Here is a 13,996-nt window from a genome sequence, read left to right as displayed (position 1 = left end):
ATCTTCTCCAGATAAAATGAATCCATTTCTGCCCTCCTGGGGGAATACCTAACCCAACACACACACACACACACACACACCAGCCTTGTTGTAGTCTTCTATCTCCAGCCATTGTTATCTACCTAACTTTTTTTCTTTTAGGCTTGTGCTCTTTGAACTTTTCACCCCTCCTTCCTGAAAGTTACCATGGGAGTTCACCTCCTAAATCGGCCCTCCAGACCGCTCATCTGCCCAAAATAAAAAGCAGGACAGTGGCAAAATTTGTGGAAAGGCAAAGAGGGATATCGCTGTCTCTTGCTGTATGGGGATCACATGGCAGAGACACCGCTGTTCTCCGGAAGACTGTCTTCTTACTGTGGCAAAGTGGAACTTTCCAGGGAGATCGTTAGTATTGGACATATGCTTGTGCCCCTGTACTTCCTGTATGCTGTTAGACTTTGGCTGGCACTGGCAGTGTCCACACTCCTGTTGTGTTCCTTTTAGGCAGACTAGGCTAACATTTCCTATCTCAATTAAAGCATATTTTCTCTGTTGACAGAGACTCGATATTGCTACACTCAGCACACAATGGAAGTCACAGGAAACAGCATCTCTGTCACCAAACGCTGTGTCCCACTGGAAGAATGCTTGTCCACTGGCTGCAGAGACTCAGAGCATGAAGGCCACAAGGTCTGGGCAAAAAAGCAAGTGACAGCACAGCATAGCCAGCCTCCGTCTACTTCAAATGGCTGCCAGTGCTCATGAGCAGATTGTCCTCCTACCCCCATATAAGCTACCTTTTGATTGTCTTTACACCACCTGAAAAAGACGCTTCCTTTCTTGTGTTCTCTAAAAGAATGAAAGTACATATGAGGGCATAGAAAAACTGTTATAAATTGTATAAGCATATACCAAGAGGATATTAAGATGATCACAAGTACTGTACTTTACTTACTCAGAAGAAAGTCATAAAGCTATTAGAAGGGAGAGGAACAGTGGCTACTTCTGCCCATGATGGGAAACATTGCAGAAGCACCAACGACCCCTTCACCAGGAACATTCACCTTTGATAACTCTGTAAAATGAGGGCTCATGTCTTTACTGGGATGCCATCTAGGGAATATTACCATTGGCTCCTGAATCATTTGATAGGCAATGAGACACCTATCTTCCTATCGATTTGCTCCCCTTAAATGCCATTTGGTGCCTGTATACAGAAGCACTCCATGTAAAATGAACTTTGAGGGCACCCTTGAAGGAGAATATAAAAAATGAGAAAGGCAGCCTGACTCATGGTAGATGAATGCCCAGCCTTTACGGTGATGGCTCAGAGCTGGTTGACATGTCAGTCCTTAGCCTTTATTTGGTATCTGCCCTTTTTTGTCAGGCCACTTTCCTGGTGGTTTAGGGAAAATCCCTTTCTCCCTGCTCTGGAATAGCACTTCCAGAAAGGGCTTCTGTCTCTTAAAGAGGGAAGCCTATAATCCCAGCACTCTGGGAGGCTAAGGCAGGAGGATTATAAACTCAAGCCTAGCTGAGGCAATTTATTGACTTAGGAAGATCCTGTCTCAAAACTAAGAAAAGGGATGGGTATGTAGTAAGTGCAAAGGCCCTGGGTTCAATCCCTAGTACCCCCCCCAAAAGGTATCCAGTTTTTAAGAAACTTCCCAAATATACTAAGATTAAATTTTAAAATACAATCTGTCTGCTTGTTCCTGGCTTGAAATATGAATGGTAAAACCAAGGTCATTACCTTTCCCCTACAGAAAACAGGGTTTGGCCTGCAGGCATTACCAAGGAGAATATTTAGGATCAGAGAAGTTGCATCATAGGTTCACATCATATATTTAGTAAGGGACAGGGACAGAATTCAAACTCATTTCTCATCTCCAGTCTCCCTTCTCAGCATTGTACTGTCTTCTCATTCAAATATGACCAAAGAATCAAATCTCTGCAGATCATTACTGTCTAGGACATTAACCACCCTGTGACGTCTGGGATCTTATTAAAAAGGAGATTCTGAATCCCTAAGTCTGGGGAATGGTTGAGATTCTGCATTTCTAACACGATCCTAGCTCAAATTGAACCTGTTGGTCTATGCTTTGTGTAGTCCTAGCCTAAAATAATTTCTGTTAGTAACTCTTGGTTTACTTCTATCTTATGATTCAGGCCTGAAGCAGTAGAAAATAGGACTCATTGCATAAATGAAAAACCCTTCAAACATTAGCTCACTCATGAGAATGGAGATAATTATGCTGATAGTGATAATGAAAATAAATATTCAAGTTTAAATTGTGTGGGTTGTTGCCATTTCATTTTTACTGTTAAAACTTGGCAGAGTTTCCTCCAGTTGTCAGAAGAGCCTATCTGAGCCGGGGCTGTAGGTCAGTGGCACTGCGCCTGCCTGGCAAGTACAAGGTCCTGAGTTTGACCCCTCGTACCAAAAAAAGAAAGAGAGAGAGAGAGAGGAGAGGAGGGAGGGAGGGAGGGAGGGGATGGGGAGAGAAGAAAGGGCCTATCTGAAAGGAAAGGCAAGTTTCAGAAGCTCCACTTCACAGGAATACCTGAGATCTGGGAGGGATGCAAAGCTTTGTAAGACCCACACGCTAGGGCATCAAAAACAGAATCCCAGTTCCTTGACATGTAGCCTGAAGAATTTTCATTTTGAGCAAGTTGCTTCTAGATGGACTATTGTCCCACCCTTTCTAACTGTAGGGTCAGTGTCTCCTTGTAGAGCAGATCATTTCCATTTCAGTCTTGCCATGCCATGAGGGAGACAGATCCGGCAACCCCCCCGCCGCCTTCCAGGACCTACCGGCTTCTTATCACCCCTCTCTCCTCTCCTTTTCTTTCAGGTCTGCACCTCCTGCTGCGAAGGGAATATCTGTAACTTGCCCCTCCCTCGAAATGAAACCGATGCCACATTTGCTACAACGTCCCCTGTAAATCAGACCGATGGACACCCACACTGCATGTCGGTGATTGTGTCCTGCCTGTGGGTATGGTTAGGGCTCACACTATAGCAGCTCGACAGTGCCATAATAGCAGTGGTCCTTGGGATCGTGATGGTCCGCAGTCATGCATGAGTCATTGACCAGACAGTAGTTCCATGTGTGAGAACACTGCACTCGTGAACATCATTACAGCCAGGCGTTACCATTACCATGAAGAACAAGCACCGTTCCAATGTTGTTATTTTGATTTGACCCAAGAACCCATCAAAACTAGCCCACCCACAACGTAGACCCTAAGTTCTGTACCACAAACCTTTGTTTTAACTCCACAAAATAGTTCTTATTTATTGTGATCTGATGTTCTTGGTTTAGAATTTATGCATGAGCTGCAGGAGGTCCTGGAATCCTTTGAGATCTTCGAAATATGTTATATGGACACATAGATTTTTTTTCTTTCAGGAGAAAGAAAAAGAACCACTCGTTTAATTACAATGATTTATTCCCTTATAGCTTTAGAGCTTTAAAACTTCAAATCCCAAAGGAATAGACTATTTCCTTTGAGATTCTGGCTGAGTCCCTAGAAGAGTAGTAAGCAATTTGCTCAATTTAATTTTCCTAGCCTTTGTCTTTCATTGCTAAGAATCATATTTTCTGTGCTCCATGTGGAGGATTAAAAGGGTATGGTAAAATTTTGGTATATTTGTAGGGATGGCTAGAGAAGGACTTTCCCCAACCTAAGGAAACTGACATCCATAAAGTAGCTATGTTTAGCCCTTCGTATAACTGGGGAGATTGGCTTTGACATGTGGCCTAATTGTGCTGTATGAGAGCCTCCATTCCACCTACACTGTTGGTGTCCAGAGTCCCAAAACACCATGGGATTATTTTCTCCAGGAGTTGGGTTCTGTTCTGGCATGAGTAATCTAGATAGAGGCTTCTGGAATGAAAGGCAGAATATGGAGGTTAGTCCCAGTTCATTTTGAGCCAGCTTCTTCCTCCATCTGCAGTACTTACTGTCAAAGAGCCCTCTCCTTCCAAATTCCTAGTGACTTTAAGGAGAAAGTTCTGCATTAAATTCTACTAGATCAATAGAGAAATACAGCATAATATAGTAGGATGAAAAAAAGGTAGTTGTAAGACTAGTAAGGAAACCCAATGGGAAGTTTTTATTTCTTTTAGATATTGCTTTTAAAATAGAGGGTAAATTCTTCACCATCCTTCCTATATTTTTAACACCCAAAGTTATAATTTTTCTTCTTTCTTGTAAATCCTTTAAACTATTTATTTTTGTATGATATAACTGGAAACTAAAATATATTCTAAATATTCTTTATTCTGAACAAATCGATCAAATTAGAATACTTATTTTTCAACAGTGGTAGAAGTAGAGCTTATAATATATGTTTGTGGAAAGTTATCTGTAACACCAATGTTACAAAAAGTTATTGTGAGCAAGAGTCATGTGTTTGCCTCAAGGATTTTGCTCACGGTTTCCTCAGTGGTATTGTTTCGGAAATATTCAAGTGGAGACCATCACCAGTCAGAATTTCTGTGCAAGGTTATAAGGCATCTTTCCATGGACCTCCGTGGAGCCATGGGTGATAAAGAGGACAGTGTTGTTAGTCTCCATCTTCCCTGCACAGGAAACCATCCCTGGCTCATAAAATGAGACTCCTTCAGGGATCAAATAGGAAATGACATCAGTCACTCTGATTCAGAGCAATTTAATTATATCACATAGCCTTAATTCAGAGTTTGGAAGGCTTATTAATTTGTTACTTATAACTGGGGTTGGGAGAGTGTTAAACAGAGAGAAAGCAAGACATTTATTAAGCACCGCCTATGTGCCAGGCACTATGCTAAGCACTTTACATAGTTGGGTTATATAATCCCTAGAAGAACTCTATACGGAATATTATTAGTATTTACAATTTTCAAATGAAGGTACTGAGGCTCAAAGAAGCTCAATAAGTGAAGCCCTTTCCTTCAGATATAGGTTATGTGAGATGAAGCAGGAATGAAAAGGCAAGGAAAGTGGAGTTACACTTCTAGGAAAATTTCCAGGCCTCACTTCATGGGAATTTGTTTATCTTATCACATGGAGTTTATCTCATCCTGCTTGTGCAGGATGCCATCTGCATGTGTTCCCCAGATGATGTCTTTTCTTTGGAAAGTGAGGGTATACCTTTTTCATTCATCCCTCTTGCTGAAAGAGGAGATAGTTGATATTGCATCAAGAGATGCTATAAAACAATGGGAATTTGATGTTGTACATATCCACAAGTATCATTTTTGTGCATGGTCACAATCCACTGACATTTTCTAAGTACTGCATGCAATTCTGAACAGAAGACGAAAAGGTTACCACATCAAAGCCTCCCTGGCAGGGGGTGGGGTCAGGTCAGAAGATCCACCACCCAGGGTGTTAATACAAGCTGCACAGATGTGCTGCATGCATCCTGCACACCTTTCAAAATGGCTTTTTAAAAATTCTCTCCAAATGAAATGGTTTGCTCACTATCCCTGGTCTCAAGGAACCAAGGAAGAGCCATTCATGTAAAAGATCCAGGGCTGATCAGCCATCTGACTTTTCTACCCATTAAACTTTCCTTTAAATCTCACCATTGGTGACAGCTTGAAGTGCAAAGAGCCATGATGTGTATGTTATCCTATGTGCCACATATTTATTTTTAGACTCTCCTCAACATTCATGTCAAGGTAACATTCATGTCAAGATGACATTAATGCCTAAATGTTATAAATACTGTACATTTTGTAAATAAATTAATAAAGGGTTTAAGTGTACCTCACCAGGCTCCTTCCTGAAAATGCAAATCAATGATTAAAACACTTAGGTTCTGTACAAGGCATTGGGCCTTCCTTGCAGGAGCTCAGTTTCTGGTTCTACAAAAAACAAATACATGCATAAAAGACACAAGACGATTCACCCATGCCACATGATTCATACAGATTATAAGTGCTGCAGAAAAAAATCAAAGAAGAAAAGATTATTAAACTTTTCAATCAGGCCTACAGCTCCTTTCAACATTTCATTTTTAAATCAGGAAATATAAAGATATCATATGTGTATAAATAGATCTATTTCCTTTCTATTTTTCTATTTTTTTATTCTTTGGTGGTGCTAGAAAGTGAACCCAGGGCCTTAGGCATACTAAGCAAATGCTTTACCACTGAACTAAGTCCTCAGTAATTTTATTTTTAAATCTTAATTTATTCTTGGTGTGAATTATGTTAATGATGATAAAACAAAAAGCATTTGTCCTGGAAGGTTTTTCCAGCAACTAGAAACAAAAGCTGGAATAGTATATGTCATTTTAATCTATGCAACACTTTTATTATATTTTTCTTAGTAAGACAATAGATTGAAAGTAACCTTGATAAACTTCAGCCTATTTGTGACTCATGGCTATTCTCTAATACCCTATAGTTTGAAATTTCCAGGGAAAAACATCTTTTTCCCAAAGTTAGAGGTTGATAAATGATTTCTCAAAGTCCTCTTTTCTATTCTCCTAATAGCAACTCTGATATTTGTATACGATTTTATCTTTAAACACTTACATAATACATTGCTTCAGTTGTTCAACATGACTCCATTCACAGTTTTGATAACTATAGCTCTGGAGTGGTTATGGGAGGTCTCCCTGGTGGTTATACTAAAAGGACTATAATTCCTGATCCACAACTCTCTTCCACACATACTTGTCATCCAGAAGACATGGATGATGGCCCTAACCTTCTCTGACATTTTCACTAAAAATGGTTCTCAGGCAACTCAGAGGTAGGTGAGTGGGACTTAGAAAACATCTAGTCCACCCCCTTTATTTTATATAGGAGGGAAAAGAACCCCAGAGAATGCAGATCATTTGCCTCTGAGAACATCACATTACTGTTGTCAGAAAAGATAGGTGTCATCAAAATGGCCCTTCTTTGATGTCCAAGATAATGAAGATGTGTGTGATGGGATATAATTTCCAAATGCCCGTGCTTCACTCTCACTATGGAATGGCCCAATGGGATGAGGACCATCATGGTAGAAAAGAGAAAAGAATAAAAGTTGGAGGGGGCAAACTTTTTCCAAGAAAGCAAGCTAGCCTGATGGGGGAAAAAAAGTACTCATTCTAATTCATGAAAAAAATATATTCTGAGAAATACTTTCAGAATCATGGCCTTCAAAAAGCAGAACAATTTGTTTCAATTAGGAAGTATCAGTCATTCAAAAACACTTTTCTCAGAGGATTATTGCATGCCCAGTGTCAGAAACCGACCCTTCTAAACCACGTGTTATCCCTGCACCCAGAATTCAGGCCTCCACTGAAGTCCCCCTGGGAAGGTGACAGGCAACATGTCAAAGGAGGAAAGTGTCTGTAAAGCAACTCTATTGAGTCTGGAAAATAAGCAAAGTACCATCAGAATGTGGTGATGATGCAAAAGTAAGGACTGAAAATAAGTCACACCCCAATAAATCCATTCATCTCTGAGAAGAATTAAAAAATCAACTTGCTCTGTCATCTACAGAGAAGCATTACTCTTGGATCCGTGATGTCTGCAGCAGTCTGAGCACATCTGTCTAGCTTCTCACTGCTGTTCACTGGGTGGTGGCTCCTGGTACAGCTTCAGAGCTGCCTGCTGGCTAGGCTTTGCCCCCACCCAGCCTCTGGCAGAACTAAACCAGGATGGTGAGCAGCGTGGGACCTGCATCGCAGGGACATGAGAAGGCAAGCTGTCTGGGGAGAGGGATTATGCTTGAATTGTTTTGCACTAAGGTACTTGGGATGAGAGGAGCTGAGTAGACCTCAGCGTTGGTAGAGGACATTATTGGGCTCATTCATGACTCATCCTGGCTTGGCTCTGGCACATGTCAACCCTGGGATTATTCCTACGTTCAAAGTCTTTTAAATTCTCAAAGAGTTGGGCCCATCCCTGACTTTACTATGTTTAATGAATTGACGACCATATATATGTTTTGGCACCAACCTAAATACACAGGGTACTGGGTAGAGACACACCCTCTTTGATTTGAGACTGCCTGAGAATGACGTGAAATGTGCAATCTGACTTTCCATGAATTCACTTCCTTCAAAAGAAAACTGAGAAAAGAACTGAAAGGCCCACTGGGGTACAGTATTTGGAACACAAGCATAGGTAGTGTGCTAGCTGAGGCTATAGTCGAAGATGTTGAGAATAGCCAGAATATAGACACTAGCTTCATTTTAGAGGTAAGAGAAGACTCCCTTGGGCAAATACAGCCTAGATATGAAAAATGAGAAGATATTAGGCTATTAAGAAAGTTAGCTTGTAGAACAGGCAGAAAAAAGTTCATGGATATTGAATTTTAGGAAAGTTTGGGAGAAGATGACAATTGACTAAATAAATATACTTGAAAATGAAGCAATCAAAAATTTATTTTTCTAGACTGGTCTTTACTAAGATTGCTTCTGTAATTACAGACGTTCCACTCTAGTGGTTGTTTATCCTTTCATGTCTGTTAGCAAGTGGTTACCCATTACTACCAGGGGACTAGGGATGGAGGGAGTTTTAAAACTAATGTCTTAAACATCCCCATGCATAATTCTTTACTTACAGCCACTGTCATTTTAAAGAAAGCAAGACAGTAAGTGTTTCTTTACATTCACCTCAAGAACCCCAGGGTACAGAGGCAGCCTAGTAGAAATCAGATTTGCACTAAGATCCCCATTCCCCTAGTCAGTGGTCTTATCTACCAAACAAATATGAAAGATAAATACTGCCACAAAGTCTCAGAAGACAGGGAACTCCCTCTTTGGTCTCTGGAAGTGAACATTTCAACCAGCACAGGAAATGTTTTTGAGCATGACTCTGGATACTTTCACTTTAAGATGTGTTAGCCTGGTGCCTGAGGCACTTTATTTATAGTACTTAACACACAGGGAATGATAAAATAGAAAGAACAGGTTTACCACCGGAAGGCCCAAGAGAGAAGGTTGTACAAAAGACTAGGTCATAGTACTTTCTGCAAAAGGATGTAGGGGAGAGAAGCAAATGCTTCTCTCCTAATGGTACTCCTAATGGGAAGCGCATGGCCAACAGACACAAAGCACTGAACAGCCACTGGGGGTGAATAATCGTAATAGCAGAAGCAGCATTAATGAAACCATGACACCCAACTTACAAGGTATATTCACGTCCACTGGGAATGGTGCCTGGAATACAGTAGGTGGATCATAAGCATTTCTTGAATAAATATACAAAATGATTAAAACAAAAGATTAAGGGACCACCTCAAACCACCAAATTGGTGATGAAATAGTTAAAACTGAGATTGTCCTTCTGATAGTTCGGTCAATTTCTGACATATTTTCACATATTAAATTTACACCAAAAATTTATAATGTCAAATGCTGCAAAACCAGCATCTCTTCCTGCTTGTAACATAAATTGTTTAAGCTCTTTTGCAAAGCAGTATGGCTGAATGTGTCCAAGACTATGCAAAAGGATGTATCATGACCCAGTGATCTAACTTTGTAAATGCCCTAAAATATAGAAACACTGCTATGAACAAATTTGTTCCTTGCAGCATTATTTGTAATTCAAAAAAATTAGGACTATGTATGTGTGCTAAAGTAGGGGAATAGTTAAGTCAATAACTGCACATCCAGTGGATGTGGTATCATAAAAAATGACTTCCCTGGGGCCAGGGATTTAGCTCAGTGGTTCCCTCACCTGCCTTGCAAGCATGGGATCCCGAGTTCGATCCCCAGTACCAAAAAAAAAAAAAAAAAGACTGCCCTAAAGACATTTTCCATGTCAAATGACAGTAGCAGCACTCATGCTGTATGTTCAGTGGGTCATCCTTTCTAGGAAGCGAACATGCTTGTGGAAAATAAACCAAAATACTTTCATTGCTTATGTTATAGTAATAACTTTTTATTTTTCTTTAAAAATATATTCCAATTTTAATGCAATGTGGTTATATTGCTTTTGTAATGAAAAGCATAAATATAGTAAACAGTTAAGACCACATCAATTAATGGTTATAATTATTTTAGAGGCTCCTTCTCAGTGTAGATGTTAACCCAGGACAGGCCTCTGACTCCTGACCCCTGACTCACTGTAGTCCGTTGGGAGCTTTAAATGCTACCGATGCCTGGATCCCACCCCCAGAACTTCAGATCATACTGGTTTTGGAATAGAAAACATGGAGGTTACAATTTTTAAAACTCCTCCCTCCCTCCCCCTCCCCCCCTCTCTTAATGGATATTGAACCCATGGGGACTCTACCACGAAGCTATACCTCTAGCCCTTTTTAATTTAATTTAATTTTATTTTTGATACCCGGGATCGAACTTGGGACCTTGCGCTTGCGAGGCAGGCGGCAGAACCACTGAGCTAAATCCCCGGCCCCCTTTTTTATTTTTTATTTTGAGACAGGGTGTTATAAATTGCCAAACTGGAATTCGAATATGTGATCCTCTTGCCTCAGCCTCCCTCAGTGCTGGATTATGGGTATGCACTGCCACTTCCAATGAAAATGCTTTTTAAAAAAAACTATTTCTTTTTAAAAATTTCAAACTTACAGAAAAATCTAAGAAGACATTAATTTTTAAATTTTTCCACATTTGAGTTATCCTCATTTCTCTCTAATAATATAACAATTGTTATTTGTTTTCTGAACCATTTTTAGAACAGTTGCAAACACTATGTCTCTTCTCCCCTTGCTATGGTTTGGATGTAATCGACGTGTGGACTCCAAAGGTTCACGTGCTGGAAGCTTGGCTCCCAGGGTGAAGATCTGAAGAGGTGGAGCCCAGGCGACGGTGGTTAGGTTATGGAAGGCAGCCTCCTTGGAGGCCTGTGAGACACTTCTTGTGGCATCTTAGTTCCTGAGACAACGTGTTGTTGTGGAAAGAGTAAGCCTGGCCTGTAAATCTGTCTGGCTTCCCATCTCACCTGTTTCTTCTGCTTGTGCTCCCACTGCCATGAAGCCCTCACCAGAGGCCGGCCTAACACAGCACCCGATCTTAGGTTTTCAGCTTCCAAAACCATGAGCAAAGTAAACCTGGGAGAAGCAGGCTGGCGGCTTGCTCTCTGCTCACTCACACCCCTAGCCTGCCAGGACTTTTTTTCCTAAAGATTTGATCCCCAGGACCATAGTCAGGTGTGATCTTCTGTGGACAGGAATGACACTGATCTTCCACCAGTTTCTGTGTCATGGAACAACTTATCTCCTAAAAAGAAAAGACAGTAATGTCCTAGGATAGCACACAAAACCCTAAAGACATCCATAAAGGACCCAAGGGTTGGAACATTGTGGCTCAGTTGCTCTGAACCAGCAGGGTCTTGGTGGGAAGCAACAGAAATTGGTCCCAGCTATCATTGAGACTTTATACTGGAACAGAGGGGGATTGGTTAGAAGAAGAGAAGAGCATACAGAACTGAAAGGAAGTTGAAAAACAGATAAAGAAGGACAAGGCTGGCTCTTGGGATAAGAGCTTCTTTCTGCTGCTTTGGAAGTCTTGACTTTTGTAGCCAAAGCAGCAAGAGACCATGGCCAGGAATCCCCAGCAGACACAGAACTTTAAAGTTTACTGCTTTTGGCTGGACAGGAGCCCCGTGGGACCTTGTCAAGCCTGAGTGTGTCATGCACACTTCCCAGATCTCAGTGAAAGGGAAAGTGGTGTCTGTGTGCCAGCAGACTCCCAGGCCCCAGGCAGGATGTCAGAGCTGCTTTTGTCTGGCATTCTGCATCTGGACACTCAGGTGCAGGGTTGCTGCAGGCTCTGTGATAAGGCAGCTCTGACTGGGATCTTTGTGTCTCAGCATGTCTGCTCAATGCCAGGTATTATGGGCTGCGTATTTCCCTGGAGGAAAAACAATACTGAAAAATGCATTTCTTGCTTCTTTGCTTCACCTTCCCCAACTTATGTTGGCTGAACACGTGGGAATGTTGTGCTCAGAAGGAAGGGAGTTTTAATCCTCCCTTTGAGAACTCTCTTCTTCTCTCTTCATTCCCTTCCTCCTTGCTTCCTTCTCTCAAAATGGTGTACCAGGCCAAGAATGATTCAGAGGATGCATTAATAGGGAGAAAGCTTAGATTCAAACTCTGAGTAGAATGAAATTGAAGGGGTAAATATTTGCTGGTTCAAGATTAGATACTAAGTGTTCTTACCACGAAAGATGGATACATATGTGAGGTGATGTATATATTAATTAGCTTGATTTAAAATTACACAGTGTAAACTGGGACACGTGGTTCATGCCTGTAACCTCACTTGGGAAACTGAGTCAGGAGTTCAAGGCCAGCCTCAGCTACATAGTGTGATCCTGTATAAAAAAATCATACGATGTAAACTTTACCAACACTTCACTTTATACCTCATAAATGTATACAATTTTGTCAATTAAAAGCAAATTTTAAATTTTTTTAAAATACTTTTTTCCTAAAATGTTATTAAACCATGGATATATCTTGCAATCAGTGCTACAAGTCCAGAAAATACAAAATATGTTACAATGAAAAGAGAATTGTAAAGTAGAATCATTACCAGGTTGTTATTGAAACAAATTGATAAGTAAAGATTAAAAATGGAAGCTTGTGAAAAACCAACTCTTTGATTCATTGATTTTTTGTATTGGTCTCTTAGTCTCCATTGCATTGATTTCTGCTCTGATCTTTATAATTTCCTCCCTTGTATGAGCTTTGGGTTTGTTATGCTCTTCTTTTTCTAGAAGCTTGAGGTTCTGCATTAGGTTGTTAATTTGAGTTCTCTCTGTTTTCCTAATATGGGCATTCACTGCTATGAATTTCCCACATAAAACTGCTTTCATTGTGTCCCATAGATTCCTGTATGTTGTACTGGCATTATCATTTGCTTGTAGAAACTGTCTAATTTCTTCTTTAATTTCCTCTGTCACCCATTGGTTGTTCAGGAGGGTGTTATTCAATTTCCATGTGTTTGTGGGAGTTTTGCGATTTCTTATGTTATTGACCTCCAATTTTATTGTATTATGGTCTGATAATATACAGGAGATAACTTCAATTCTTTTATATTTACTTAGACATGTCCTGTGCACTAGCATGTGGTCTATTTTGGAGAATGACCCATGTGCAGCTGAAAAGAATGTGTATTCTGATTTTGTGGGGTGGAACATTCTGTAAGCATCTATTAAGTCCATTTATTCAATAGCTTTGTTCAGTTCTAGAATTTCATTGTTAATTTTTTGTCTAGATGATCTGTCTATTTGTGATAGTGGGGTATTGAATGGAGTACTACTCAGCCATAAAGAATGAGAAACTAGAGACATTTATAGCTAAATGGATGCAAATTGAGGACATACTCTTAAGTGAAATATATAGGACACACATGTGTAAATACTGAATAGTTTCTCTACTGTGAGAAACTGAAAGTGTAAATAAGGATTAAAATGATTAAAATGAATAATTGATAATTTGAAATAGTAAGAAAAGGTCCAAAGGGGTAGGGGAAGTGGGAGGGGAAGGGGAAAGGGAAGAAGGGAAAGGAAAAATTATGAGAAAAAGGAAAAGTGGAAACAAAGTCTTTTTAAATAGGGAAGGGTGGAGGGGGTGAAGGACACACAGGTAATGGGGAAAAGATAAGAACCAAGATGCATCATGTTCACGTACAAGCACCCAGTGATAAATGTAAACGTACTATATACCTAAAATGTACCAATAAAAGAATTTAAACAAAAAAAAAAAAGGAAGCTTGTATTAAGAAATGGACATTTTAGCTCAGCCCAGTCCTACTGGGACCAGAACAGAGTTAGTCAGCAGAAGCACATCTAAATCAAACCTGTTGTAATGAGCAAATGAATAATTTAGGTGAAAACTGGTCATAAATTGCAAAAATACTCTGCATTTGGGGAGTTATCATTTTCATATGTTCTCTGCCCTTAGCACTGCCTGTGCCCAGATCTCTGTGGTCTGTCCAGTGTTGGCAAAGAAAGGAAGAACTGGAAGCTCAACAATCTAGAAAAATCTACTTAACTTATCAACCTTGTTCTAGTTTTGGAGGAAGACATGGTCTTAGGATAATTGATATCCA

The 13,996-nt window shown here is 40.3% G+C and overlaps 1 protein-coding gene across 4 annotated transcripts in view; it reads left to right on the top strand.

Annotated features, from left to right (window-relative positions):
- Positions 1-5,738, top strand: part of Lypd6 (LY6/PLAUR domain containing 6) — a 142,780-nt gene extending 137,042 nt beyond the window's left edge. For 3 of the 4 annotated variants that reach the window (XM_004870000.4, XM_087210056.1, XM_087210057.1), the window contains 2 exons: positions 539-669; positions 2,835-5,738. In XM_004870000.4, the coding sequence (XP_004870057.1) occupies positions 539-669; positions 2,835-3,002 (299 nt within the window). In that variant the 3' untranslated portion in view covers positions 3,003-5,738. The remainder of the gene's footprint in view (positions 1-538; positions 670-2,834) is intronic. The other variant, XM_087210058.1, reaches the window with a different exon arrangement.
- Positions 5,739-13,996: the final 8,258 nt, after the last annotated feature.

The sequence above is a fragment of the Heterocephalus glaber genome, unplaced genomic scaffold (genome assembly GCF_053883595.1).
Source record: "Heterocephalus glaber isolate CG9 unplaced genomic scaffold, H.glaber_assembly_v1.0 deba00001097, whole genome shotgun sequence".
Taxonomy (NCBI): Eukaryota; Metazoa; Chordata; class Mammalia; order Rodentia; family Bathyergidae; genus Heterocephalus; species Heterocephalus glaber.
This window is presented reverse-complemented; position numbering and strand designations above follow the sequence as displayed.